This window comes from Leptopilina boulardi, unplaced genomic scaffold (genome assembly GCF_019393585.1).
Source record: "Leptopilina boulardi isolate dan_hultmark-lab unplaced genomic scaffold, ZJU_Lbou_2.1 LbouV2_382, whole genome shotgun sequence".
NCBI classification, from domain to species: domain Eukaryota; kingdom Metazoa; phylum Arthropoda; class Insecta; order Hymenoptera; family Figitidae; genus Leptopilina; species Leptopilina boulardi.
This window is the reverse complement of record NW_026137954.1, coordinates 179,267-206,924: the sequence shown is the minus strand read 5'-3', so window position 1 is coordinate 206,924 and position 27,658 is coordinate 179,267. Positions and strand designations below refer to the sequence as shown.

Genomic DNA, 27,658 nt, shown 5'->3' with positions numbered 1-27,658 from the left:
TTAAATAAGATTTTTACGTAAATGGTAGTTTCTAAAAATTATTTTAAGACTCTAAAAATCCTAGTAATCTTTAATTAATGAGTGACAGATTTTTTTAAGCACTCTTATATTTGTTAAATATAAAGAGTGATTGTTTGAAACTACTTAAGTTTTACAATAAGGCTTCGTGGACAAATTACGTCACATATTTTAGGGAAGGAGTGGGTTTAGTAAAATGTGACTGATTGTGACAAAGGGAGAGGAGGGGATGGATATCTTATTTTACTATGTCACAGGGTAATCACTATACAGGGTGATTTCTATGTTCCGGACCCCCTAAAAAAATTTTTTTTCTCATTTCTTTTTCGTTTTTTAAACAAAAATAATGAAATATTCAGCATAGTGCTGAATAAAATTTAATTTACAATAATAAAAAAATATTGAAAAAACATTAAATCATTATTAAATCCCGCCAAAATTTATTTGGTTAATGGTACTCTACAGTAAAGGTAAACGCACTAAAGATTCTTAAAAGAAAATTAATTTTGAAAAAAATAATTATAGGGGTATACAAATTGTGACGTAATTTTTGGACGAAGTTTTAAAAAGAGATTTAATCTTAAAATAAATTATTTTAAGCATTCTGGATTTAAATTTAATTTGCACTTATTAAAAAATTCTTTATTTTTACATTTAAATATTAACTTACGGTCTTGGCTGAATATGTAGACTTTTAAGTCTATTATCTATGTCTTGAGGCGGATTTGATGGTGAATCTTCAATTGAATGTGTAGGGGAATTCTCATTTTCGTTTCCATGTGTATCGTTCGTTTCAAAATAATTAGATAATTTAATGCTACGTGGAAGAATTGTTTTTGACGCCGATAATCTGAAGCATAATATTGAGAATATTAGAAAAATTCCCTATAGTATATCGTAGACATTTTTTATTTGGAAAAAATTCAGTACAACTCTTTTTAATTGATATAAAAGTGATAAAAAAAATTAAGTAAATTTGAATAAAGAGAATAAAAAAGATTTAAAATTTTAACATTTTTTATAATAAGTAATTCATATCATATATCCTTATTATATTGTTAGTATTGTAATGTCTCTTCTCTTGCATTAATTAAAATTTTTTAAAACCCTTAAATATTATTTATAAATTTGTAAAGTGACTTTATATTGTAAGAAATATGTGACGTGATAATGAAGAAAGGAACCTAAAATCATGATTAAAATTTCCTTTTTACTCATGTAAAATAAAAATCAGTTTTTATTGAATATTTTGGATGTAATGAAAATTAATGGATTGTATTGAGAGTAATTCACTTTGTGTATTCTCACTTTAAAGTTTCAAAATATAACCTATTATTTTTTGCTTCTTAGGTCCCTTTCTTCAAATCGCATTAAGAAGACGATATTATAAAAATTTGAATTTAAAAATGCGAAATTTTCTTACTCTCGATCGACTCGATCAAATACAAGCACCAATTAATGGTACATAATATTATTGTATAAAAAAATAAATTAATTATTACTCACTGATTTTTTCTAGGTCCCCTTTTTTTCTTCGGCTTGCTGCAATAAGAATTTTAGTTTTGTATAATTATTCGAAAATTAAAAAACATTTTTAAGAAATACTTATTCTCATACAATAAATGCAGCAAAAACTTAGTTCCTCAAATTTTAATCGAATTTTGCAGAAGACAATACAACATAAAGTGTTTTAAGCGAATATGATGATATTTAAAAAAAATCCTCTGTATTGGATCCGCCTATTTGTATCTTTAAAATCTGATGCTAGATAAGTAATCAGCTACTTCGAAAACCCCTGAGTATCAAATTTTAAGTAAATCTGATAAATTTTTAAAAAATCTTCCGACATATTGGAACTACCATTTTTAAATAACCCTTTTGTGTCCTCGAAAAATCAAGCAATGATATTTTGTTAAAACTTATTACCTAGGAATTTTTAAGGTTACTAATTAAAAATCTGGTGTTAATTTATAAAAATTGATACACAAAATAAAGTGACCTATATCAACTGTGCGATTCCAGGTGAGATTTTGACTTTTTCGGAGTAGGTTAACCGATTGCAATGAAACTTTGGAATTTTGTTATATATAGTAAGACTAATCTTTAACGTAAATTTTAGCTTAAAATATTTGTTAGTTTACGAGAATTGCAATAATAACAAAAAATTTTAAACTGCTATATCTTCCGTTCTAATAATCGGATTGAGGTCTACTTTTTTTTAAAATGTCAAGGAAAATTAGAGGAATAAATCTCTTTCAGAACAATTTTTTATAATTTTACAACTAAAAAAATTATTAAATAATAATTGAATAAATTTCACGCGACAATCTAAAATTCAATCACTTAAACGCTAAAATGATCTTATCAGTGTTTTCTTTAATGTTCCAAAGGAATCCAATTGTAAATGCAAGTTTAACTTGGTTAATTTTAATAATTTACGAGTATAAACAATTGCGATTTCTGCTAGTTGACGTGCAGACGACATTGCGCACGCAGCATTCTCATGTAACCAGCTGACTTGATTCGTGGACTAAATTGGCTACGTGAGAATGCTGCGTGCGCAATGTCGTCTGCACGTCAACTAGCAGAAATCGCAATTGTTTATACTCGTAAATTATTAAAATTAACCAAGTTAAACTTGCATTTACAATTGGATTCCTTTGGAACATTAAAGAAAACACTGATAAGATCATTTTAGCGTTTAAGTGATTGAATTTTAGATTGTCGCGTGAAATTTATTCAATTATTATTTAATAATTTTTTTAGTTGTAAAATTATAAAAAATTGTTCTGAAAGAGATTTATTCCTCTAATTTTCCTTGACATTTTAAAAAAAAGTAGACCTCAATCCGATTATTAGAACGGAAGATATAGCAGTTTAAAATTTTTTGTTATTATTGCAATTCTCGTAAACTAACAAATATTTTAAGCTAAAATTTACGTTAAAGATTAGTCTTACTATATATAACAAAATTCCAAAGTTTCATTGCAATCGGTTAACCTACTCCGAAAAAGTCAAAATCTCACCTGGAATCGCACAACTATACAAAAATTTAAACGAACAATCCTAATGAACTTTAATATATTACTAAATAAAAAGAGATTTAAAAAAATATATCACCTTCGGATTTTCGCCATTTACAGTTAAATTTTTCAAAAAAAATTATTTTATAGAAATGGAAATATTAAAAACAATAATTTACTTTTAAAAAAACTATTTCATTTACAATTTCTAATGAATTTAAAAAAATGATACATTCTCATTACACGCTTAGAGCTCGCAATCCCGCGGGATTTCAAAATTTTCAAGTTGTCTATTTTATCACATTTCTAATACAGTGTGTTATCTTCTTATTAATTATAATTAACTAGTGCGTATCATACAGAGATTTGAATTATCGGCTCGTGGCGTTTCATGTACAATATGGATACTGTCCGACAATATTGTTATTGAATGTCATAAGCAAATGTAAATCCTCCTGTAATCATATCAAATAGTGTAAATTTTTATCATATCGTCTTGAAGAAGAAACTGATATTAAAACTGTATGGAATTATTTTGCAAAAGGCGAGACTAATGAAAATGCACAGTATCTCGATTAATTGCGAAAGATGGCTTTTCTTTTAATGTTTTCTCGAAATCATTGGATTTAAGGAAACTCTTTCTAAAAAGACTATAAACTGCCAGATTTATTCAATATAATAAGGTCAATAGTTCTTTCGCTTGCAGAATCTGTCAAAAATAATATAAGTGAGATTAATAAACTTCGAGAACAAAATCGAAAATTCTCAGTGACTTTCGATGAATGAACATCTCCGAAAAATAAAAGATACATCGCCGTTAACATTCATCGCAAAGAAAAACTTTTGAATCTTGGTTTAGTTCGAATAATTGGATTTTGTACAGCGGAATATTTCGTTAAATTAATTGAAGAACGTCTAAACCGTTTTCAACTGAAAATTAAGGATATAATTTGTATAACTGATGAAGCAAGTGTATGGTATATACAGCTTGCAATCGTTGACATTTTGTATAAGAAGAAGTCAAATGTTTAAGAAGAAGATCAGTCAGTAATTGAATTACCACTTCAACTTGAATTGTCAAACGAAGAAGACGAATTAGATTTTGAAAATGAAGATTTTAATCTTCATCGTATGTCCTTTATTGACAGAAGTGTAATTGATGTCTGATTATACAGATCTTGTTTTAAAAGTGTGAGAAGCTGTGAAAGTTTTTAGAAAGTCTTTAACAAAAAATTATCTTTTTACACAAATATGTACAGGAAGAGAGCGGTAAAAAAACTAAGACTATACGTAACCAATGCTTTAATAGATTCCAAAAATTTCTGCAGAAACGACTCCTCGATTTATAGTAGAAAAATTAAAACAGAAAACTTTTATTTTGAATGATGATTTGACCACAGTACTTTGCACAAGGGTAAAAAAACGACGCACACATTTGACCAGAATATTGTAATTTACAAAATCTAAATAAATTTGAAACTGATTCGAAAAATACAATAGACGATTCGTTTGCTATGACCAAAAAATTAGCAATTCGAAAAGAAATCAAGAATTTGTTACGTAGAGTTGCTCCGAACGAAGATAATAATTTAAATACATCAGATAAATCTACGATTTTGGAAGAGAAGCAGGACCGAGAGAAATGTACCATTTCCTTAAAAGAAGAATTAGAATTTAAATTGCAAGAAAACTATAAGGAAGCAGAGGACTCACAGTTTGCATATTCCCTAGAGGAAAAAATGTGGATATAATTTTGAAGAAAGAGACATCAAGAGATGAACAAATGTTTTTAAATAAAGATTTAGATTAGAAATCACTTTTTAAATAATTATAACAATGTACTGAATAAGGGTAATAAAATGTGTTTCGTGCCTTGGCACCGATTTTTTTGTAATTTTTCCTGAGTGGCGGTATTTATGTGCAAATGAAATTTTCATAGGGGAATTAGTTTTAAATGCAAAAATAGAAAAAGTTGATTTTCTCAAAAACAGCTAAACTGATTTTGAAGAAAAAATTATATGTTATTGCTGTCAGTAAAGCAATTAGACAAAAAATTACCAAATTTTTTTTAAAAAAGTATGAGAAAAAAAGAATAATATAATATATAAATTGTTATTTAATATGTTATTTAATAAAGTTTTTATTTTGAAAATATGTGTTTTGCAACCTTCTACTGAAAAAATTATTGAGGGAATTTTCATTCTGGAAAAACATCTCGTGACAAAGTATTTCCTTACACATTTTAAGAAGTTTTTCCAAAAATTTTCAATTAATTCTATAAAAAATAAAGAAGTTATAAGGAAAATAGTGAAAAACTATTTTTCCTTATACTGCAGCAGTAGCCATGACACCTCATGGCTTAGTTTCTTCAGGGGCATTCTTATTATATAATTCGCCCTACACTCGATCATGCTAAATAATTTGGCATACAAATTTTTGATTTTACTAACAATGAAATATTTTTGTATTCTATTTCTGTTAATAAACAAAAATACATCCAAAATACATATTAAGAATTATAATTATATTTGAAATCAGTATTTATATATTTTGAATAGGAAAAATAATAATTCAATCCTCAATTCCACTGTTTCCACAACTTTTTGTTAAAATTTTTATACGCTTTTCTCGTGATTCTGAATAATTATATATGTATTTTGGAAAATTTTAATTTTTTCAAAAACAAAATTTTAAAATAAACAAAAGTATTTTTTCTTCAATTTTAATAATATATAATAATTTTGCATCCTAAATAATACCAGAAAAAAATAATTGATTAATTTTGACAGATGAAAATTTAACCAATCTGACCCCCTTCCTTAAATATATCCTGTGAATGGAACACACTTGTAATAAATACTAATTTTAACTATGAGCTACCTCTCCAATTCTAACGAAAGTTTGGTTACTGTTTTTACAAAAGGAAGCGGATTCACAGACAAATTTTGGCGATAGTACCAAAATATTTAATCCGAAAAAAATTTTCAAAATTTTTCTACAAAATTCTTTTTTTTAATCGCTTTATTGACAGCAATAACATATAATTTTTTCATTGAAATCGGTTCAGCCGTTTTCGAAAAAATCAACTTTTTGGATTTATCCCTATAACTCCCGCATTCTAGTCCCGCGGGATTAAATTCAGTGTGGGATGCAAGCTCTATAGCGCTTCGTGGCTCTTTTTAATTACAAAATTGTAAATTGAATGTTTTATTGATATGTTTAAGTTATCGTCGAGTTAATTTTCCTTATACTGACAAAGGCAAACTTACGTTAGTTATATTTTTTAGTCATCAGGTGATATCAAAATATATAGATGTACTTACTTTATTTCTTAAAGTTACTACGTCTTTAAGGTTTCTTACAGTAAATTACTTTATGTGAAATAACTGTTTACAGAGGAATTGCAAAATTCAAAATGTGAGTTTTCATTTTTAAAAAATTTTAAAATTTATTATTTATTATATTATTTTATGTGATTTTTTTTCATTAAAAATTTTAGTTTTTAAATTATATATTCTAATAGAGAATTTTAATGTCCATATTTTTTCTTACGGACAAAATTATTAATTATTTTTTGTTTTTATGATAATCTTAAAAAACTACTTTTTTTTCGCGAGCAGAAAATTTAATTATTTTGTCTTCAACTAGTGATAAGTTTAACAATATTTGAAATTTCTAAATGAAATTTTCACTATGCTGCGCCTAGAGTCTGCTAATACATTTGACACGTGTAAAAAGTGTCGCAGTAGAAAATTAATTGTCATTTCATTAATTTAAATAGCAGCGATCTGTAAATTTTCAGAAAACTTCTTTGAACCATCCTCGAATTTTGAGTACTGATTAAATTTCGAATCATTAAAAAAAGCTCGACTCCCCAAACGTTTGAAAGTTTCAGTTCCTATTAAACGCATGCTATCACTAATTAATTTTTATAAATATTTAGGAATTTATTATCTAAATTTGGTAAGCACTGCTGGTTTGTAGATAAAACAGTGCATATTTCCTAAAAATTTCATTTAGAAATTTCAAATATTGTTAAACTTATCACTAGTTGAAGACAAAATAATTAAATTTTCTGCTCGCGAAAAAAAGTAGTTTTTTAAGATTATCACGAAAACAAAAAATAATTAATAATTTTGTCCGTAAGAAAAAATATAGGCATTAAAATTCTTTATTAGAATATATAATTTAAAAACTAAAATTTTTAATGAAAAAAAATTACCTAGGGTCCAACTAAAACGACGGTGTTTCACGCGTAAGCTCTTTTGGTCGCCGGCGGTAAAATTTCAAAGAATACTAAATAAAAATCGAAGAATGTTTATTTTTATTGGACAATTTTGAAGAAAAATTAATAAAACTCTTTTATAGAAATTATTTGTAAAAGAAATTGAATGTCATAATATGAATTCAGCGAACGAAAAATATTAAACCTAATATTAAATTGCAATTTTTAATATTATTAAATTTAATTTTTGATGAATCAATAGGGTAAATTAAGTTTTAATTATCAATTATCCTATGACAGCAATCATAAAAAAGTTACTACTCATGCAACAAAACAGTTTGTTAATAAGCTGAATATTTGATTTTGAATTAGTTCAAAAGAAAAACACAGTCATCAGCAATTCAATACTTAATCGCGTGATTTCACACAAAATATTTTTTTATCAATCACGAAATAAATAGAATATATAAGATAATTTAAAACAACTTAACTTAGTGCAATCCATTTATTTCTGCAGTTCACATAATTTAAATTGACAGATATTTTATTTACATACATAATTAAAGTAAGTTTTTTATTTAAAAAATACTAATTTAAGTGTAAGCAAGAAAAATCTGAAACGAAAATGTAACATTCAAAACATATATTTATTTAAATTTAAAAAAAGTATTTAATTTTTTGGTTAAATTCTATTGTTCTCCTTTTAATATTTACCAAGTGCACAAACTAAATAGTTTAAATTATGTAGATACAATTATATGTAAATGTATTTTATTATTTTAGCTTTTAGGTGATAAATAATTAACTATCAAAGAGATTTATAAAGTTGGATATAGGAAAAGGATTCGAATTGGATAAGAATATTTACTTTGAATATATTAACAAGGAAGTGAAGTTAAATAAAAGTGTTTAATAATTTGAGTTTATTTTGATTATATAAAGATTAGTTACAAAAGAAATCGTAGTTTTTTTTCATTTTAAAATCTTCATCAAATCGACATCAGTAATCGAGCGTCAAATATTATCGAAGGATTAAAATACAGGGTATATTAACATAATATTTCCATTTTGAAAGACTACTCAAGCAGTCATGTAGTGTTTGAAGTTATAATAATTTTATAGAATACTCTCCAAAACGCCCCTTTGCAAGAATAAGCAAAGCATGAAGATGAGCGAAGATGATTGTCGCGTAGGCACAAATGGTAAAGCACTAATAGTAACTGAAAAATTAAAGGTTTTTTGTCAAAAAGAATCTTTCCTTTACAAAAATTAAAAGAATTAGAATGATAATAGAAAACATAAAAAATCCAATCACCAAATATCTACATTGTGTAAGGATTGTTAATTTTAAATTAATTTTTTAGTCTAGCAAAAATTTTTAATTTATTTATATTGAAACAAAGAAATAATTTAATTGTAATAAATTAAAATGTAAGCTTTCGTCAAATTATCTGCTATAATTGTGGTATAAAAAGTACTTTTTTTATTTACTTTTCAATAATTCTTCAATAAAACATTAAAAATTGGTAATACTTAGTGAGACATTTTTTGTCATAAAAATGTTTCGAAAGTTCGTAATGAAACTGGAGATAATATTCGAGGAGGAATTGGTAAGTCGATTTGTCCGACTATGTTAAATAAAAAGAAAAATTAAATTCAATAAATGTAAGGAAAAACTATTAGTTTGTTGTCGGAGTCAGTAGATTTCGACTAAATATTATTTTTTGTTTATTACATTCTAAATAAGTTCGAGACTTGATTAAATTAATTACATTTTTTTCTTTCAATTTATTATGTAATTTTTTATGCCCTCGGTTTTGCCTTATTAATTAAATAAAAATGGGCAATATTTTTAACAATAATTCATTTAGAATGTCATTATCTCTCTTTTTACTAAATAATGCTTTTAATCAGTAATTAATTATATTTTAAAGAAGCCAGGCGCTCTCTAAATCGTATAAATAAAGGCCTTTATGGCCTGCCATAAATTGAATATTTCCCGAAAATTCTAGGTATTATTTAATTGTTAATTTTACAATTCAATAAACAACAGGTTATAATATTTAATCCAAGAAACCAAAGTATGGTATTTAATCAAATAGACTATTTAGTTGAGTATTTTTGTTAGTATAACAAGAATGTTTGTTTAGAACAACCAAATCAGGTAAAGATGGCTTGCTCATCGACATCGGTGTAGGGGACATTTTAGATTGCGTTCGTCAGTCTATTTCTGACATCGGTCTTATAAACTCTTTAAACTTATACACTTTTATCTTGTTCAATAATAATTATTATTTTTTAAATATTTATCGATTATTGCCTTATACTAATGGAGTTAGTTACGAATCAACTTTCACCGGTTTCAAGGAATTAAAGAGGCCAGGTAGTAAATTATCTGTTATTACATGTTTTTGAATATTTTAAAAAAATATGTATCTCCAGAAATTAGGGGTTTATATGAATAATTTTTAAACAATTTTCAGTTTATTGGGAGTCGTATAAAAACAATTGCAATAAACATATTCAAAAATTTGGAGGTAGTTAATCCTAAAGTTATGAAAAAGATGCAATTTCGCACATAAGTAAGAAAACTTCAATTAAAAAGAAATCATATGAACTGTCATTTAATTTTGTTTAATTGTGTACAAATTCAAAATAGTGTTTTTGGGATGACGTAATTTAAGGTATGCTACAGCGCTAATATACATAATAGAATAAGTATTATAATAATTAGTATACATTAGAATAGATTAAGTAGTATATACATAGGGGAGACTAAGGCAAACCGGCCATGTGGGTAATCCGGCCAGGTGTTAGTTTCTCAGAATTGGTCAAACTTTAAAATATGTCAATTATAAATTTAAAAAGACTATATTAAGAATAACTTATTTCTTCAATTTTTTAATTGTGTTTATGCAATTTTATAAACAAAAACTTTGTTTTTTCACTTCCGCTAGAAATTTTTACGAATCTGTTCATAAGCAATTTGTGAGAAAATCGTGTAATATTTATTAAAATTGTTTTGTAGGAATCTTTGTCCACTTTACGGAGATTTACGAAGTTTTACAAAGTTTACCGACAGACGTTTCTTCGTGAACGACAACAATTAGTTGAAAATATTTGTTTTATAATGAATAAGATGTTTCTTTAATTGAAATTTAATCCTATCTTATTATTTTCCTTATTAGGTATATTGTTTATTGATTTTTTGTATTTAGTGACGTTTTCCTTACAATTAATTCTCTAAACAAACAAAAATAAATAATCTGGCCGGTTTACCTCGGGGGTGAGGCAAACCGTCCAGTTTGCAATTTTTTTTTAAATTGATGCAGCAGCTAAACAATATATTTTAAGGTACAAATGTCTCTAGGAAAAAGTTGCGCAATTAGATGACCTTTCCAACAAGCTATTATAAAAGGTTTTTCATTAGTTTCTTTAGTTACTAGAGCCTTACAACTGTTAACATGTCCGGTTTGCTCCAGTCTCCCCTATGCAATAATGAAATACATATGTATATACTCATTATAAGAATATACAATTTTTTTATGAGCCAAAAAGAAAATTAAAAAAAATTTTTTTATAGATTGCTCTAACTATTAAAGTTAGTCAGGGGACCAAGACTGAGTCCTGGGGAAAGTCAGTAGAGGCAGGACATATATCAATCTCTGCAACTGATTTCAAAATTGAAAATAAAATAACAACAACGTAAACGTCTAACAAAACAACACAAACAAAAAGGGAGGAACAAAAAACAAACAAAAAAAGATATGTCTTATGACAAAAAATAAAACAATTAAACAAAACAATAAAAAAATCTAAAATTACTGAAATTAAAAATATTAATTTAAATATTTAAAAATATTTATTCAAAAACAAAATAAAAATGTACTAGAAAAAGAGGAACCTTTTCCTCTATTCGTTAAAATAAATGGTATAATTCATCCTAACATCATAAGACTTCACGATTATAAAGAATAAAAAAATTAGTGAAATTATTTTTTTAGAATTTATTTATTTTCTCTTTCTATAATAACTAGAGTTTAAAAATCTTATTCATCCTAGGTGATTTTGAATTCAGTATGTTTTTATCATAGCGTAATAAAAAATATCGTAAAAAATAAAGTATTATGATTATTATTATTTTTTCGTTCTTTATTTTTTCAAGATGCAACGTCAATCAGAAATGAATATTATGTAGTGTGTGGATATGAACGACTTCCCGACATAGTTTTAAATAATACATCATGTAAAATGAAAATAATAAATGCTGTTAATCCTTCATCGATTTAAGTAAATTTATATGATAGAAAAGAAGAACTGGAGTCGATGTAACACAAGATAAAGGAATATTATGATAGAACTGATTTATTAAGAGTAAATAGCTTGACAAATCAAATCCTGGTTGTTCCGATAAATTTTTTAGACAAGAGAGGAGGAATATGGAAGGGGATTCGTGATTTCATTTAACACATTATTTGAAAATAGTGTAATGATATATGATGTGGATGATCCTGCTCATAGATATATTATTAAAAATTGTATTTTCCACATAATACACAAATTTTTAATTGTATAAAAATTCTCTCTTAACATAGCATTAAGCGATATTTGCCCTCCAAATCTTTAATTTTGGGAATTTAGAACTAATTCTAGGTTTCATAGCTTCATTAAAAATATTACAATGATTTTTAATATTATTAAAGATTTACTGATAATCATTATGTTGGTTGGGTAAGGCTGAACCTATTGTATTCATTGGACGATTGGTTATCAGAAAGAGGACGGGCTGAGTCAAAGCCGGACTCTTGTGATTCATATATTAATTATGATGAATTAGTGAGGGAAGAAGATGTCGATGAGAAATTGAGGAGTTAATTTTTTAAATTTTTCCTCATACATTTAAATTAAATTTTTTTTTGTTTTTCTCTCTTTTTGTCAAATGAAATTTTATTTTTTTTAGTTAAACAAATTATTTTTTTATACCAACAAGATTGGTTTTCCAAAATTAACAATAAAAATTACTTGCTGAGGAAAGTCAGTTGTCAGGAGCTTTCTGATGATTTCTACCAACACAACTGATTTTCCAAAGCAGTAATATAAATTATTATTCAACAATAATATACAAATTTAAATAAATATAACACTTTAAAGTCAAGCCACGGAAAATCAATGGTCAGGAGCTTTCGAAAGATTTCTACCAACACTATTGATTGTCCAAGAGTGGTAATAAAGATTAAATCGTAATTCTTGTTTAATATTCTTAATATTCTTTCTGTGCATTGCAATAGCAGATTTACATAACAGTTTGAAAAATTAAACTAAGAGATGATCCCAACAAAGACAAATATTAATAAAATTTGGATATAATTAATTCATTTAAAATAATTATCTAGTTTGGTTTTCCAAAGATGAATCTTTTAAATTTTAATGAAAATTTAATAATTGTTGGAGTGATCAATTCGCGCTCTTAATTCAAATTGAAACTTTTATATTATATAGATGGCGTTCTTTGTCGCCTTTTAGAAACACGCCATTTTCTAATTCACACTGACACACACAGTTCAATTCTCTCACCCGAGACGTAAAATCAGACATTTCTTTGTTCTGTATAATTTCCGATTATTCTCATTGAATGTTATTTTAAATATATTTTCGCGTATCTCATGTCATCAATGCCAACCAACTCGAATAATACTTTAACAATTTATTGTTAAATTATACAGACCGACAAGATTTACTTTCCAAGAATCAGACAATACTTTTCCGTAGGTTTTATATAATAAAATAGAACTACAAATATCTAAATTTCAAATAGTTCTGCAGATTTTTGGTATAACTGAACACGAATTCGCTGTCAGATTTTAAATATCTAAAAAAAACGATTTTTTAAAAAACCGATTGTATTTTCATGTAATTTGTTACTCGAGCGTTTGTGGAGTCGCTAAATACAAATTTGATGACAGATTATCAAAAGTCAATATGGATTTAATATAGCGGACAATTTTTTTAAATATTGAAGAATTTGCCATACTCAGAAAATTGAATGAACGATTACTCAGAGACAAATGAAGATTTTTTAAATTTTCAAAATGGGGTTTAAAGGGGAAGAATAGCACTTTCATACGCAATATTGACCTTTTGAAAAAAAATTGTTTCTTGATGTTGCATCTCCTCAAATGTAATTAAAAAACGGATTTTTTGCACTATAAGGTTAGAATAACTCGAAAACCTGACATGCATGGTCAATTTTGAGGCCCAATTCGGATTCAGCACGTCGAAAACCTTCGGGAAAATGTTGTCTGATTCTTGAATAGTAAATTGAATAAAATTTTGATGGCCTGTGTTAGGGGCTGTTAACAAAATACGTAACGATTTTTTAAGAAATTTCAACCCTCCCCTCCCCCCCATGTAACGCGCAGTTACATACATTAGCGCCATTTTTTGGCTGACCGTAAAAATAGCTTGACCCCCCCTCACCCCTGGAAGCGTTACGTATTTTGTTAACAGCCCCTTATGATAAATCATTGAGATTAATTTTTTTACAAGAACAGAAAAGTTAGATTAGAAGTAGATGAAACTAACCCTTAAATTTTAATTAGGTAAAAATTGTACTATTTATTGAAAATAATTTATTTTTAATTTTTCTTTTAGATTTAAACATTCTTACTATATTTTCAAACAAGCAAAATTTTTGCAAGTGATCAAATCACAATTCCAAGGTGTGTTCATATTTATTTTTATTTATGTGTAAAAAATTAGTTAGGGATGAAGTTTATTCTATTCAGAATTAAGACAATTTAGCAAGAATTCACAATTATTTCAAATAATAAAGACTATATCGTCAGATTAATTGTTTATTTAAAAATCTAAAAAATATAATTCTTTTATTTATTAGGTAAACTACCATCTGCATAAAGCAGCTAACTGAAAATTCCCAAATGAAATTCTTTATTGTTTCCTTTGTTTAATTCCATGTGAAATCTTAGGTAAAACCTAATTATTGTTGACGGATTGAGTAAGTTACCTCGCCAGCGTCAAGATTTAATGACAAAAATGCTGTAGTATTGGACACCAAAGGTACTATAGCATCTATGCCACAAGGCGGATGAACCACAAGGGAATCGGATTTTTGTTGTTTCCACACACCCAGAGAAATGTTTTATTTGAATTAAATAAAATATATTTGACTTAAATAAAAATGGATATTTGTCTCAGAGCCTACTAAAGTTTTCTTTGTCTCAAATAAATTTTTATATTTAAATTTGAGACAAATAAATTTTTATTTGCTACAAATATATTTTATATTTAGGACAAATAAATAAAAAGTTTTGAATGTAATATATTTAATTGCAAAATTGCCTGGTATTCAGACAAATATTCTGGAATTGATATAATTAAAATTTATGATTCAAATTGAAAATCTTAAATTTTTACATTTCGTGGTTATTTTTTTGTATGTTCCGTGGATATTGTTGAAACATAACAATTTCCATTTCTCTGCGTCAATGATAAGTTCATTTGAATTCTGCTTCACATTTAAGACACAACAGGGAGAAAGGCACTCAAAATAAAAGGAAAGTGTGATTTAATTAATAAACACTCGCGAATAAAAACATTTCTTTAATTATCCTGAAATTAGTATTTGTTTTAATCAAATAATAATCAATCCTTGTACAAACAACTGCTTGGTCGCGTTAATCTGTCACCTCGTTTTCACTACGTCCGACATCTTTAAAGTTATATCGTATACAGTATTCTGCGCATGCTTGCGTTCAACTCGAATAAACTTTTATTTGAATTAAATATATTATTTATTTGCCACAAATGTACCTTTTTAAAAAGTACTAATAAAATTGTTTATTTGTAAGAAACATATACGACAATTTCAAACAAACATTTATTTATTTAATTTAAATAAAATATTTATTTGAAATAAATAAAAATGATTTAAATATACGTTTTTATTCAAAACTAATAAATTTTTTCTCTGGGTGCATATTATTGTGGAAAAAGATGAAAGTAGAGAGGATGCGTTTCAAGCCTTTCTAGTGTCAGAAGCAAAATAAGTTTGATTTCGTAGAAGACACACTCCTAGACAAAGAGACAATCAAGAAGGAACGCAAGAAATGCGTGAAGTGTAAGCAGGAGGAGGCTGAATTGCACGTTCAAAAATAACTATGAAGTTAAAACCAAGATTTTCTATCACTTGCTAGTAGTACTTGCTTTTTCAATTAATAAAATTATATTGACAAGAAAGTGATAGAATAGAGCAATCTCGTGTTAATTGCATTTGGTAGCATACTTCGAATTGTAGGTTAATAATCTAGGATCATATTCTACATATAGTATACTAATTTTTAAAGCAAAAAAATACATAGTAACATTTTTTTTTTATTTGTCTAAAATTGCAAATAGTTGAACAAACTACCGACAGAAAAACTTTGGCGGGATTTTTGAAATCAACCAATTAAAACTTAACCATAAAATTGAGATATGTTGATTTTAAAAATCTCGCTGAAATCTTTCTGTCGATAATTTGTTCGGCCATTTGCAATTTCTGACAAATAAAAATTCTGTCAAGTGAATTTTCGGTTATATAAAAATTATGTAATATGGAATATCGGTTTAATGAAAATTCTGCAAAATAATAACAAAAATTTACCCCCAGGTTAAAAAAAATTGAAGAAAACTACTCCCAAAAATTAGAATTGAAATAATTTCCCTGTAGATAGACCAAAAAATATTTTTTGACGTTATTACAAGTAATAAAATGATCAAATATTTTAATATATAGGTATGGGTCAAAATAATAACAGTTCGCCCGTGCAACCTTACACCGATCACAGCGCCAGTAGTTCGATATATTATCGCATTGCCAAAATTCATCAGGACTGCTATTTACTTTTTGTCCTACTGTTTATGTGGTGAGATGGCTTCTCAAGTGATACTTTTGAAATTAATTGACATTTTTAACATTTTTTTAAATTTAGTTATTTAAAGTAAAAATTTTTCCAATAATTGTATGGTGTCGACGTTATTGATCTAGGATATTTTACGTTATTTTATTTTAAAAGATAAAACGTCAAAGAGTTAATGTTCAACGTTCTTCACAAGTAAGTAATTGATATTATTAATTTTGTTAAATTAAAATTTTGTTGTTCGTGGAAGTCGCTTAATTGTTTATTTTTATATTTTTTATTAGGCTCATCATCTTTTCTTCCAGATCAAAAAATTATTTTATGTATTTTAGTTAAACTATTTTATTAAATATAAAAATTATTCTGTCTCAAACTGTATATTCTAGAAAACAATTTATTATTATATGAGAATTTCATTATAATTACTAATTTTTTCTTGGTTAGGAATGGTATATTTAAAAAAAATTTAATTAGTGCATTTTAGGCTTATTAAGCAACTTATATCACGGTGCTTTTTTGGCAGCAAAAATAAGTTTTTATTGATGATTCGCGTACAAAACTATAAAAAATTGACGAAATACCTCTGTCATTCTTTTGTTGTTAAACTAATTTTCTTTTCCCCACTTCTTGTAAGCATAACCTAACATAAAATGTTATTTTTATACTATTTTACTTTATGCGACAAACGTAATAGTGTCTTTTATTAAACTAAAAGAAAGTTTACAAGGTAATACACCAAAATATAGTTGTTTAAGATAGACTATTAATTTATATACTTAAATTCTTTAAGATGTTCCTTACGTATTATAAGAAGTCTGTGAACCACATTAAAAATCGTTTAAAATTATCTTAGGTTTGTTGCAAAATAAGAAATTGCTTAAAATTCAAACGATGCCAGAGGTATTCCTGGATCAAATTGATTTTCCTGAAAAAACCATTTTTTATCTTTTAGTGTATATAAATTAATAGTCTATTTTAAACAATTATATTTCGATGTATTATATTGTATACTTACTTTTAGTTTAATAAAAGATAAAATTACGTTGGCCGCATAAAGTAAAATAGTCTTAAAATGACATTTGATGTTAGGTTATGCTTACAAGAGATGGGAAATAGAAAATTAATTTTAAAACAAAAGAATGACAGCGGCATTTTGTAAATTTTTTAGTTTTGTATGCAAATCATTAATAAAAACTTATTTAGGGTGTCTACTACTTTCGTTCAACAAAATTCCCGGTTATTTCCTAATTTTTCCTGGTTTATTTTATCTTGTCAAATTTAAATTTTTTCTTGTAAGCATGAAAAAATCTACAAATATCTACGAAAATTGATTATATTTTACGAAAATAACTGTTTTTTAAGTTTATATATTTATTTTATTCTATTATATTATTCTTTTATTGTAGTCAATTCAGAAGTTTTTTTTAATCACAATTCGGAGTAAACTAACGAATTTAAATAAATCTTGGTAGTATGATACCAGGAAGCAAAAAAATAGCCATTTTTAAAAAAAGTTTTTCCAAAGAAAGTTGTTAATTTATTAAAATAAATTTTTTTCCATCGGATGATGGAAATTTCAATTCATTCCTTAAAAAAAAGATTTGATCTTATATTAAATAAATATTTTGCTTTTTTTAATTTCAGATGATCCAGTTAAAAAATATCTTGCTCACCGTAAGACACTTTTTTTAGAAAAGCAGTGGGCAAATTGTAGCAGCAGACACGAAAATCGATATTTTTTGCAAAATTAAAAATATTACTTTTACTTCAAAAGTTACAGAATCCGATGCAAAAAATCCCATTTTAATAACAATTTAATAACAACTTTCTTTTAAAAAATTGTAAAAAACCCTTTAATGTAGACCTCGAAACGAAATAACTTAAAGTTCACAATATTCCTTATTTTTCCAAATTCAATATCCATAAAGAAAATTGATGCACTCTGTGTTAACTTACTCAGTATTTTGAAAATTGTTTCTCGTTATTTATTGAAGTAAAAAATAATTTTTTAAGACAATTTAATATATTATTAAAATAATAAAACTTGATTTAAACATAAATAAGAAAAATCCCGGTTTGACGAGGAATTATAGGTTAGTAAACACCCTGCGTTATTTTTGCTGCCAAAAAAGCACCAAGTGGAGTTTTTTTCATCCTATTACCACCTAGAAACAAAATTTGCTTCGATATTTTAGTTATTTAAAAATTTTATTTACATTAATTCAGGAGCACCGCAACTAAGGTCCATAATTGGTATTTGTGTTACTTTAAATCAAACAATTTATAAATTAAAAATATTTTAATTAATCTAGCTTTTAAATATGTTTGCTTTTTCTTGAAGGAAGCTTTGCAGGCCTTTCACTTACAAAAATTTTAAAAATGTTCAAAAAAAATTTTCCTGTATATAGAAATATGTTATGTGAGATTCTCCACGGAGAAAAATGGTGCTGAGATTATAGTAAAAATTCCTATGGAATAGTAATAATTCTACTTTTCTAGTAAAAATTACTATTAATTGTGAAATTTTCTAAGCATTAGTAAATATTACTATTTCTGGTATTAAAAATGACTAATAGTAATTATTACAATAGTGTTTTTAAAAATTGCTTTAGGATTTCTAAATTTTATAACGCCATAGTAAATTTTATTAAATTGTCAGGGTTGCCAGAGTTTCAACGCGCCGAACCGCGGATAGACGGCACTGACGTAGCTCAAAAACCGCGGGAAGCTTCAAATATTTACAAATTTATAAAAACTTGTAAATAATTTTTTTTTAATAACAATTTTATATATATATATATATATATATATATATATATATATATATACGAAAAAATAGATGTAAGACTAATTTAAAAGTTACTTTTTTTTATTGCTTTTTATTATTATGCTAATAAAATTTTTATTTTTATATATTAAATAACTTTAATAAAATATATATTAAATAACTTTAATATACAGGTATCGCAGGTATTAAAATTTTTCAATAAAAACTGAAACAACATTTTAACATGAACAGGAACGTAAATTTAGAAAAACGTAGCACTGGCAACCGATGAACACTTTTCGAAGTGATTTTCAAACAAATCCACTACAAGGCGCCAATTGGTTTTTGGTCCATTTGCCTTTACTTCTTGTAAATCTTCTAAAATGTCGTCATAATTGTCCTGAGTTAAAATTTTATACTTATTAGTATCACTCACTGCACTATAAAAATCGGCCAGCCACTTATTAGAATTTTCGCTTGTCATTTTCAAAGATACGCGTTAAACGGAAAGTCGAACGAGACACTGAATAAAACTGTTCAATAAATACAAATCGCTACATACTCATTGATTAACATTTGTCTACTTAATTCTAGTTATACGCTTTGTAAACTGTTTGTTTACGTTGATACACGGCTCATTATTATTAAATTTCCAATTTGCCTAAATCGGCTTTGGCATTTCGCGAAGTGACTAGTTATTTCGCGAATTGCCTAGGTAATTTGCGAAATACCTAACATTTTCAGGAATTATCCAAGCTTCCTGGCGATTCATAGGAATTTCCAAAATGCTTAGGCAGTTCGCGAATTGCCTGGTCTTCGGGTTTTGCCGGTAATATATATATATATATATATATATATATATATATTTCTCTTTATAAACGTTTTTAGTGACAAAAGCGCAGGCGCGCAGCTGCACACGCGTCGGCATTCCCACCACCCGTCGGTGTGAAGCGCGTCGTTGTAGTGGTACGAATTACTATTTTTAATAGTAAATATCCTTACGAAATAGTAATAATTGGTCCGCTTCATAATAAAAATTGCTTCGCTACTAGTATTAATTGCTCCGGACATTTTAAATGTTACTCAGTCTTTAATAAAAGTTATTATTTCTTGAGCATTTCCCAAATTACTATTTGAAAGTAATAATTTTTAATAGAAAATGTTACAATTATTACTCTTTTGTTTCTCCGTGTGATCAAATGTCCGGATGTACTTTTGTGTGTATTGATCCTTCTTTTGTGAACACGATAACTCGAAGAGGTTTTAATGAATTTTGGGCGAAATTTGGTAGGAATATTTATCACATTAATATCTCAAAATAAACATAAGGATTTTAAAAAATACCCAAAAAAATGTTAACGTCTTTTTTTTTAAAAAGTCCTGTTTAATAAAAAAAAATTTAATTGCATAATGTAAGGTAATATATAATAAAATCTTATTCCTTAAGTCAAAACGAATCGATTGCTATATATATATATATAGAAAGTATAGAATTGTTTTAAACTTTAAGAATTAATGAAAATTAAAAAATCAAGAATTCACATTTTAGCTAAAAAAAATTTGTGTTTATTTAAAAGTATAAACAGAAAATAATTAAATTCCTTCCATTAAAACGAATTTATTAATATATATAAAGTATATGTTTTACTCAAAATAAATTTACTAGAAAGAATTTTTTTTACTAATTTTTTCTCAGAATCACCAAAAAAGTGAATTACGTTTTTTTGGATCTTGTGTCCTTCTTAATTGTTCAGATCACATATATTTATTATATGGAATAAAAATTATTGATTTATTTATTTCATATGCATTACATTTTTTTTACTAAAGAAGTATACTTTTTTATATAATTTAAATTTTTTTTATGAAATTCGAATTAAGTAATGGAAAAAATTTACTGTCAACTGGAACTTTTTTGGGATATACTTCCGAATAAGTGAGACATCCGATTTTTATAAAACTTGGTATACTAACGTATTTTGATGCGCTGATTACGAGAATGATAGTGAAAATTGGCGAATATTTGATTATCATTGTAAAAACCATTAAAAAACACCATAAAATCATAGTTTTTGCAATTAACTTCTAAAAAACGCAAAATTTCGAAAAATGATTTAGACAAAAGTTGTATGTCTTATAAATACATACATTTTATATCCTATACATTTTATATGAAAAGTGATTGGTTTTTGAAAAAAATTTTAAAAACCAAAAATACTATGATAACTAATACATAATATATCACAGTTATTGTTATACAGATTATTTGACGCGTATATAGTGTCATATGCACCATTTCTCAGGATCCAATATGATTTTTTGCACAATACTATTATTATCCCTGTCCAGTCGAAACCTTCTGATTTAAATTAAAATAATACTTTCCTGGTCTTGAAAAATTCAACTTTGTCTGCATAGCACTCATATTGACACAGATTTGTTTCTGAAAACATGGGTCGAAAGTAAAATATTTTCGCTTTAAGTGCCTCTTTCTAAAATAAAAAATCGACGCTGCAATGGTTACGTGACGTTGAACTAATCCCTAGAGAACGTTTTTGTTCAAAGCATAAGAAGAATGTGACTGTGAAAAATCATTGTTCACTTGTGGTCAGTTCGTTAGCGAAAAGAAAGGCAAATATCGGCTCTGTCATAGAGAATACGTGGTTCGAAAAATTCCACATCTCTGTGGCCTCTTGTATAATAGTGACAGATTGCATTTCGATGAAATTTGAATTTCGAGAAACAAAATTTCATCTGAAATCATTCCACATCGATTCTCTTTTTGTCGGGAAATCTGCATGATTGCTCTAGACGAGCACTTCTTACAGGAGGGTCGCATTGGAGGTCCAGGCGAAATCGACGAGTGTAAAATCGGTCAACGAAAATAAAAGGGACTTCAAGTAGTGTAGAGTGCATGGATCCTTGGAATGATCCACAGAGGAAACTCTTCCGACTGTAGGTTGATAATTTGTCCTGACAACAAACGAGATAAAAATACTTCAATAAACTTGATTAAAGAACATGTTGTTGTCAGAACAGAGACTCACATTGATTTTTAAAAGGGCTACATTGATTTGGAACAGAGGGGCTACATTCACAAAACTGAATCATTACGAGTGTAGTTTAGACTCCATTACTAGTGCCCAATCCCAAAATATAGAATCCTCTTGGAGATGGATGCGACGATCTCTCAGCAAATAAAATGTTTGCAAGTGTAATCTTGCAGATCACCTTTGTGAGTTTTTGTGGAGGCGAAGAGTTCGTAAATTAAATGCTATTGCTTTTTCACAATTAATTGCTAACATTAAACTTATCTACCCTGGCCACAAAAACTTAAAAAATGGTACTTTTCTCAATCAGCCTTTTTCAAGGCCACCAAACTATTGCGCTTTACAACGTATTATCAATTGGCCTTTTTTAATGCCACCAAATCCTTTTTATATATATGTCGGAAAATATTTATTTTCATAAAAAAATTTGTAGTAGAACTGGTAAATGTTTTCTAGACAAAAAAGTTCAAGAATTTTATGTGAATATGATGATTAATGCATGTAAGGAGAAAGTTCAAAAACAATTGTTACTTTCGAATATATTAAGCGTACACAATCTGTTTAAAATCGAAAATCCAGAGAATTTAATTGGTTCAACAAAATTTGAAGAACTTCGACTTAAAAACTGCATAACAGATGGACCAAATTATACACATAATGTTTTGGTTTGTGTTATCCATTGAAACTTCCAAATGACGTTTAATGCGGCAAACCTTACAAGAATTACAAAAGGTTAGAAACAAAACTTGTAGTAACACGAAGTACTAGTTCAATGTGACTTTACTGAAAATTACGCATACGTTGCACAAAATGCTGCGCAAGCATTTCATTAATCATGAAAAAGACTTTGGCGTTAAAGCTGAATGACATTATCGTGCAATAGCTTATGCCAAAGGAGCATGCGATGGATTAGGTGCTATTATAGAAAGGGAAGCTACGCGTGCTAGTCTTCAGGCAAAACCGACAGAAACAACTCTAAATTCCATTGCATTATTTAACTGGGTGGAAACAGAATGAAAAGACATTAAAATTTTGTATTATGATAAGCGAACGATACAAAAAACCTCCAAGACATCTTGTAAGAAGATTTTCTAAAACTCCTGATGTTAAAAAAATACAAAGTTGTCACGCATTTGTCATCCATTATAGGTTATATTGCAGCCTCCTTATTGGATTTTTCAAATTGCCACGTACTTTTTATAACTACATAAATATATACGAACAATTTCCAGGTATAACTAATTTTTTTGAATGCTCCTATTTTTGCCTATCCAGGTGACACGGTTGACGCGGAACGTCTTATTTACAATATTTATCATAATGATCCAGACAATGAGAATATGTTAAATAGACAAAAACTCAGCAATTTATTGAAGTGAAAAGCTGTTAACAATTCCCCTAATCATCCAGTAAAAATTATACAAAAAGAATTCAAAAAACGTGATATAATTATTACAACAATCAAGAGTATTCGCGCTGTTAAAAGTAAAATGTATTACGCGAGGAGAAAATTAATTCCGACATTGCCGACAATCATGGACTCGTTACATGGAAGTTTGAATGACTTTGACGTTAAAACAAACAATGACGAAAACTTTTTGTTATGTAACGACAAAATTAATAATATAATTTTATTTTCGACAGCTCAAAATTATACCTTTTTGTGTAATTTAAATACAGTTTTTGTTGACGGAAAATTTAATAGTTACCCAACACAATTTAAATAATATTTTATTTTATGGACAATTTGAAAATATGTATATTCATCTTGCTTTTTTTTGCTAAAAGATAAAAAAAACTAGAACATATAAAAAAGTTTTGAAATTTTAATATTAGAATGCAATAAAAATGAATTAAATTTCTCACCAACTGGAATTTACATTGACTTTGCTATTCACAATGCAATTCGAGTTGTTTTCCGAAATGTAATTATAAAAGGCTGTCGTTTTCATTTCAGACAAAATTTACGAAAAAAAATTCAGAATTTAAGGGGGAGTTACACCTTTGACTCGAAAAAAATTCGATTTTTTTTTTGCTTAAACGATACTTTATAATGTGTAGAATAGAAATTATATCATGCGAAGTGATTTTGAAGTTATTTTATGTCAAAAAAAATCGAAAACCGCAGAAGGTGTCCAAGAGCGCTTAGAGTGCTTTTTAGCGCTATCAACTATTTTCTCTTTTATCGTGGTTTCAATTGCGTTCTTTTAAGTTTTAATGTTTATTTTTATTTTTGGCAATGTGTAAAACAAAATTGTACCCTGGTTATAAAGGAGGCAGGTCCATTGATGTACATTCAAGTCGGAGTTCCATAAAGAAAAGGAAGCCTAAGAATAAATATTCCTTAGAAGGCGAAAGTGAAACCGTGAGTACGTCGGCGAAAAAATTGAAAATGAGTGAAAGTGATTACAAGATAAATGTTGACAATTCATTTGGATACCGTTTGATTAATTTTGTGGCAGTATTTAGTGCTATTAAACTTGACTATTGGCAGCTCGTGTTATAATTTCTGCACCGAAGCTGACGCTCTCCGGATACGCGCGGCCGAACAATCAATGACTCCGGCAGCTCACGAAGCTCGCAGACAGCTCACAGGCGCTCGAAAAGCTGAAGATGAAGCCAATATTAATGTAGAAGGCCAATTATATAGTGCAGGCATCGCAGATTAACGGTTAGTTCATTTTTTTATAAGTTTTCATATGTCAAAACTTTCAACGCGTTTTTCTCATTATGACGTCTTTCAAAACGGTGGACAGTCTAGCTCGAACAGTTTTGATCGGATTGACTTCGGCCAAAGTTTTTTTTGTTCATCATTTACTAATCCTTTAGAATACGTAGTGGATTTTTTTTGGTTTGTTTTTTTTTTGGCAATAGATTTTTTGAGAAAATTTAGCCCTAAAAACCGACTTTTTCCTTCAAACAGCTGCCAAATTCACAAAAATTAATATTTTTAAAATATCCTACGTACTCTAAAGCTAAATCTACCACAGATTCAGAAAAACTTTGAATTTTTGTTTTAGATTAAACGGTCTAACAGGAATATTGTCCACCGATTTGCTCTGCAGAGAAACAGGACCAACTTTGGCGCCCTCTATAGGCTACAAATTTAAACATTTTTTAAGTGTAAATATATTTTTGTAAACTTCAAATCATAACAAATAAAGTCCCTGAAACCAAAGTTTCTTTACTTTATTCCTGTGTCTTAAAAAAATTCTTGATAAACAGGTTCAAAAGAGACCTCAAAGGTGTAACTCCCCCTTAAATTCAGTGCGGGAATATAAAAATGAAAATTCATGAATTGGAAGATTTTTAAAATTATTTTTTGGCTCCGGCAGATATTAAAAATTGTTTTATTGAAGATCTCATGACTATCATGCCACCCCAAGGCACGCAATCCAACTTTTACCAGCCATCCCTTGGGACGCAAATCAACCAGGCGCACGCAATTCTAATTTAGCCCATTCTCATTGGTGCAGATCTGCACTTCGTTGGTTTAGAATGTTGGAATTCTCGGTAATTTCATTCAATGATCATTAAGTGTCACTAAATCAGTGGATTCACAGTGCATTAAAACTTGTAATTGACCTAATCAAGGTGTAATCTTTTATGATTTTGTTTTTTTATGTATACTACGAACCAATTAATGATTTAATGTGATTTATGAACAGTTGTGATTAAGAGAAATAGTAAATTTAATTCTACCCTAATCTTTTTTCATTCCATAAAAAACAGTCTAATTTTATCTCCACATTTGTTCATCATATCTAATTTTTTCAATTTAATTATATCATCGGACATAAAAGGTGTCTGTAAGGAAAAAAAAGTTTGCCTACGATGCCAAGAAAAATCATGTTATCCAGTGGTTTCTTAGCACCTCCTAAAACGAGAAAACTTAACCCGCAAATCGTAGCTGTTCATTTAGGGAAGATTCACCCCTTTCCACAGTGGAACCGGATAGACAAAAAGTAGCCTAAACCCCTAAATGTTTTCAAAATTGGATGAAATTTCGTACAGCAGCCAAAATGTTGTCATTTTCGGGTAGGGCGAGTAAATCAATAACCTCACGAGGAAGAGGTAACTATTTTCATTTGTTTAAACGAGAAACAAGACCGACACTTGATATAACAGAATCAGTAGTGTCCATAGATCTATAAAATAGATCTTCTAACGTATATTCTCTAGAAAACTTTCTGAAATGTTATAGTTCTTATTGCGTGCTTCGGATGCTTCTTCGCCTAAAAATTCTACAGGCAATACACTAGTACTAATAATTTCAAATCTATGAAACAAGATTTTGTGTAAGGTCGTGGGCATGTAAAACCAACTGTAATATTTTATATAAATATCAGCGGTTGAAGAGCATAGATAAATGAGAAGACAAAGCAATTAAAATGGTTTTAAAATTACAAACTAATTGCCTGTCTAATCCCAGGCACTCAGCAAAAACATCTGGATCCTCAGATGCTCGACGTGCAGTGTTACCATCGTTGGTAGTACCACTACCACCTGGTTTTGGTAGATCTACTTTGATCCCTATTTTTTCTTCTAAAGTTTTTTTGAATTTTTGCATTTTGACTTGCGTATTCAGTTTTATCTGCCGACGATCTTATCTGCCATTTTTTTAATAGTAAGTCTGTAGGATAAATTCAAGCAACATTCAAGAAACTTAATCCAGTCATGATGTGGACTTATTCCAAAGTGAAGACTCACTTTATTTGCCAAAAACGTACTATTGTTTTTATTCCTAAAGTCATTTAATTGCTTTGGTGTAGCATGACAAATAGGACATGTTTGCATCGATTTTGTGTTTGTAATAGTTGATAAAACTTTACCATCTGTTAATGTTAAACATAAATTAAAATGTCTTCGTAAGCAAACTTCTCCAATGTTAATATGTACACATTATAATTTTTCTTTTTCTATTAAACGTTTCTGTTTTAAAATAAGCTCCGAAGTTTCTTTGGCACACTTAATTGACATTGGTCGACACATTCTCTTAGATTGAGAAGCTAAGTTATTCCACAGAATAAAACCAGTTGAAGTTGTTAATCTTAATGGCTTACAGGTTGTAACAAACAAACTTCCGTCAACTCCTTTAATATTACTGTCGGCATCAACTTCTTGAGATAAAAAACGTTGTTGGTAAAGAGACTGACCGGGGCTTCCATCAAAACCCCAGGAAAAAATGAATACTGATTTAAGCATATTAGAATTTGATTTTTTTGCAGCTTCAATAATAACTTCATTTTGAAGTTGAACAACTCTTTCTGCTGTATGTCTTAAAATTGATTAAAGGTTTACTTTGGCTTCTTTTTTAGTAATTATAAAATACTCTTTAGGGGGCCTTCATTGAGCTTTAACATCTTTGATTTTATTGTAAGTGGGCCAAATATATGTTCCACTTGATTTTGTTGCTAAACGCAATTTTGTAAAAACGTTCCTTGATAAACTATTATCTAGTAAAAAAGCCCGTGCTTTTTCAGCAGATTTTGGTATTATGCAAGATGGTGAGGTTAACTGACGATTGATTTGTTTTTAATTCACGCAAACTAGAAGAATTTACAATGCTAGGATCAATATTAATTTTTTGCAATATATACTGTACACCCGCTTCTGTATCACTATCATAAGAAATATTTTCTAAAACTTCTCTCTTT

At 27.8% G+C, this 27,658-nt stretch overlaps 1 protein-coding gene across 5 annotated transcripts in view; it reads right to left on the bottom strand.

Moving 5' to 3' along the window:
• The window catches only part of LOC127288270 (cohesin subunit SA-1), a 68,821-nt gene that overhangs the window by 1,723 nt on the left and 39,440 nt on the right, over window positions 1–27,658 (bottom strand). For 4 of the 5 annotated variants that reach the window (XM_051315627.1, XM_051315624.1, XM_051315625.1 and 1 more), the window contains exons 17-18: window positions 1,525–1,560; window positions 689–868 (exon numbers count right to left, since the gene is read on the bottom strand). In XM_051315627.1, coding sequence (XP_051171584.1) covers window positions 689–868; window positions 1,525–1,560 — 216 coding nt within the window. Of the gene's footprint in view, window positions 1–688; window positions 869–1,524; window positions 1,561–8,172; window positions 8,487–27,658 lie in introns of those variants that run through there. The other variant, XM_051315628.1, reaches the window with a different exon arrangement.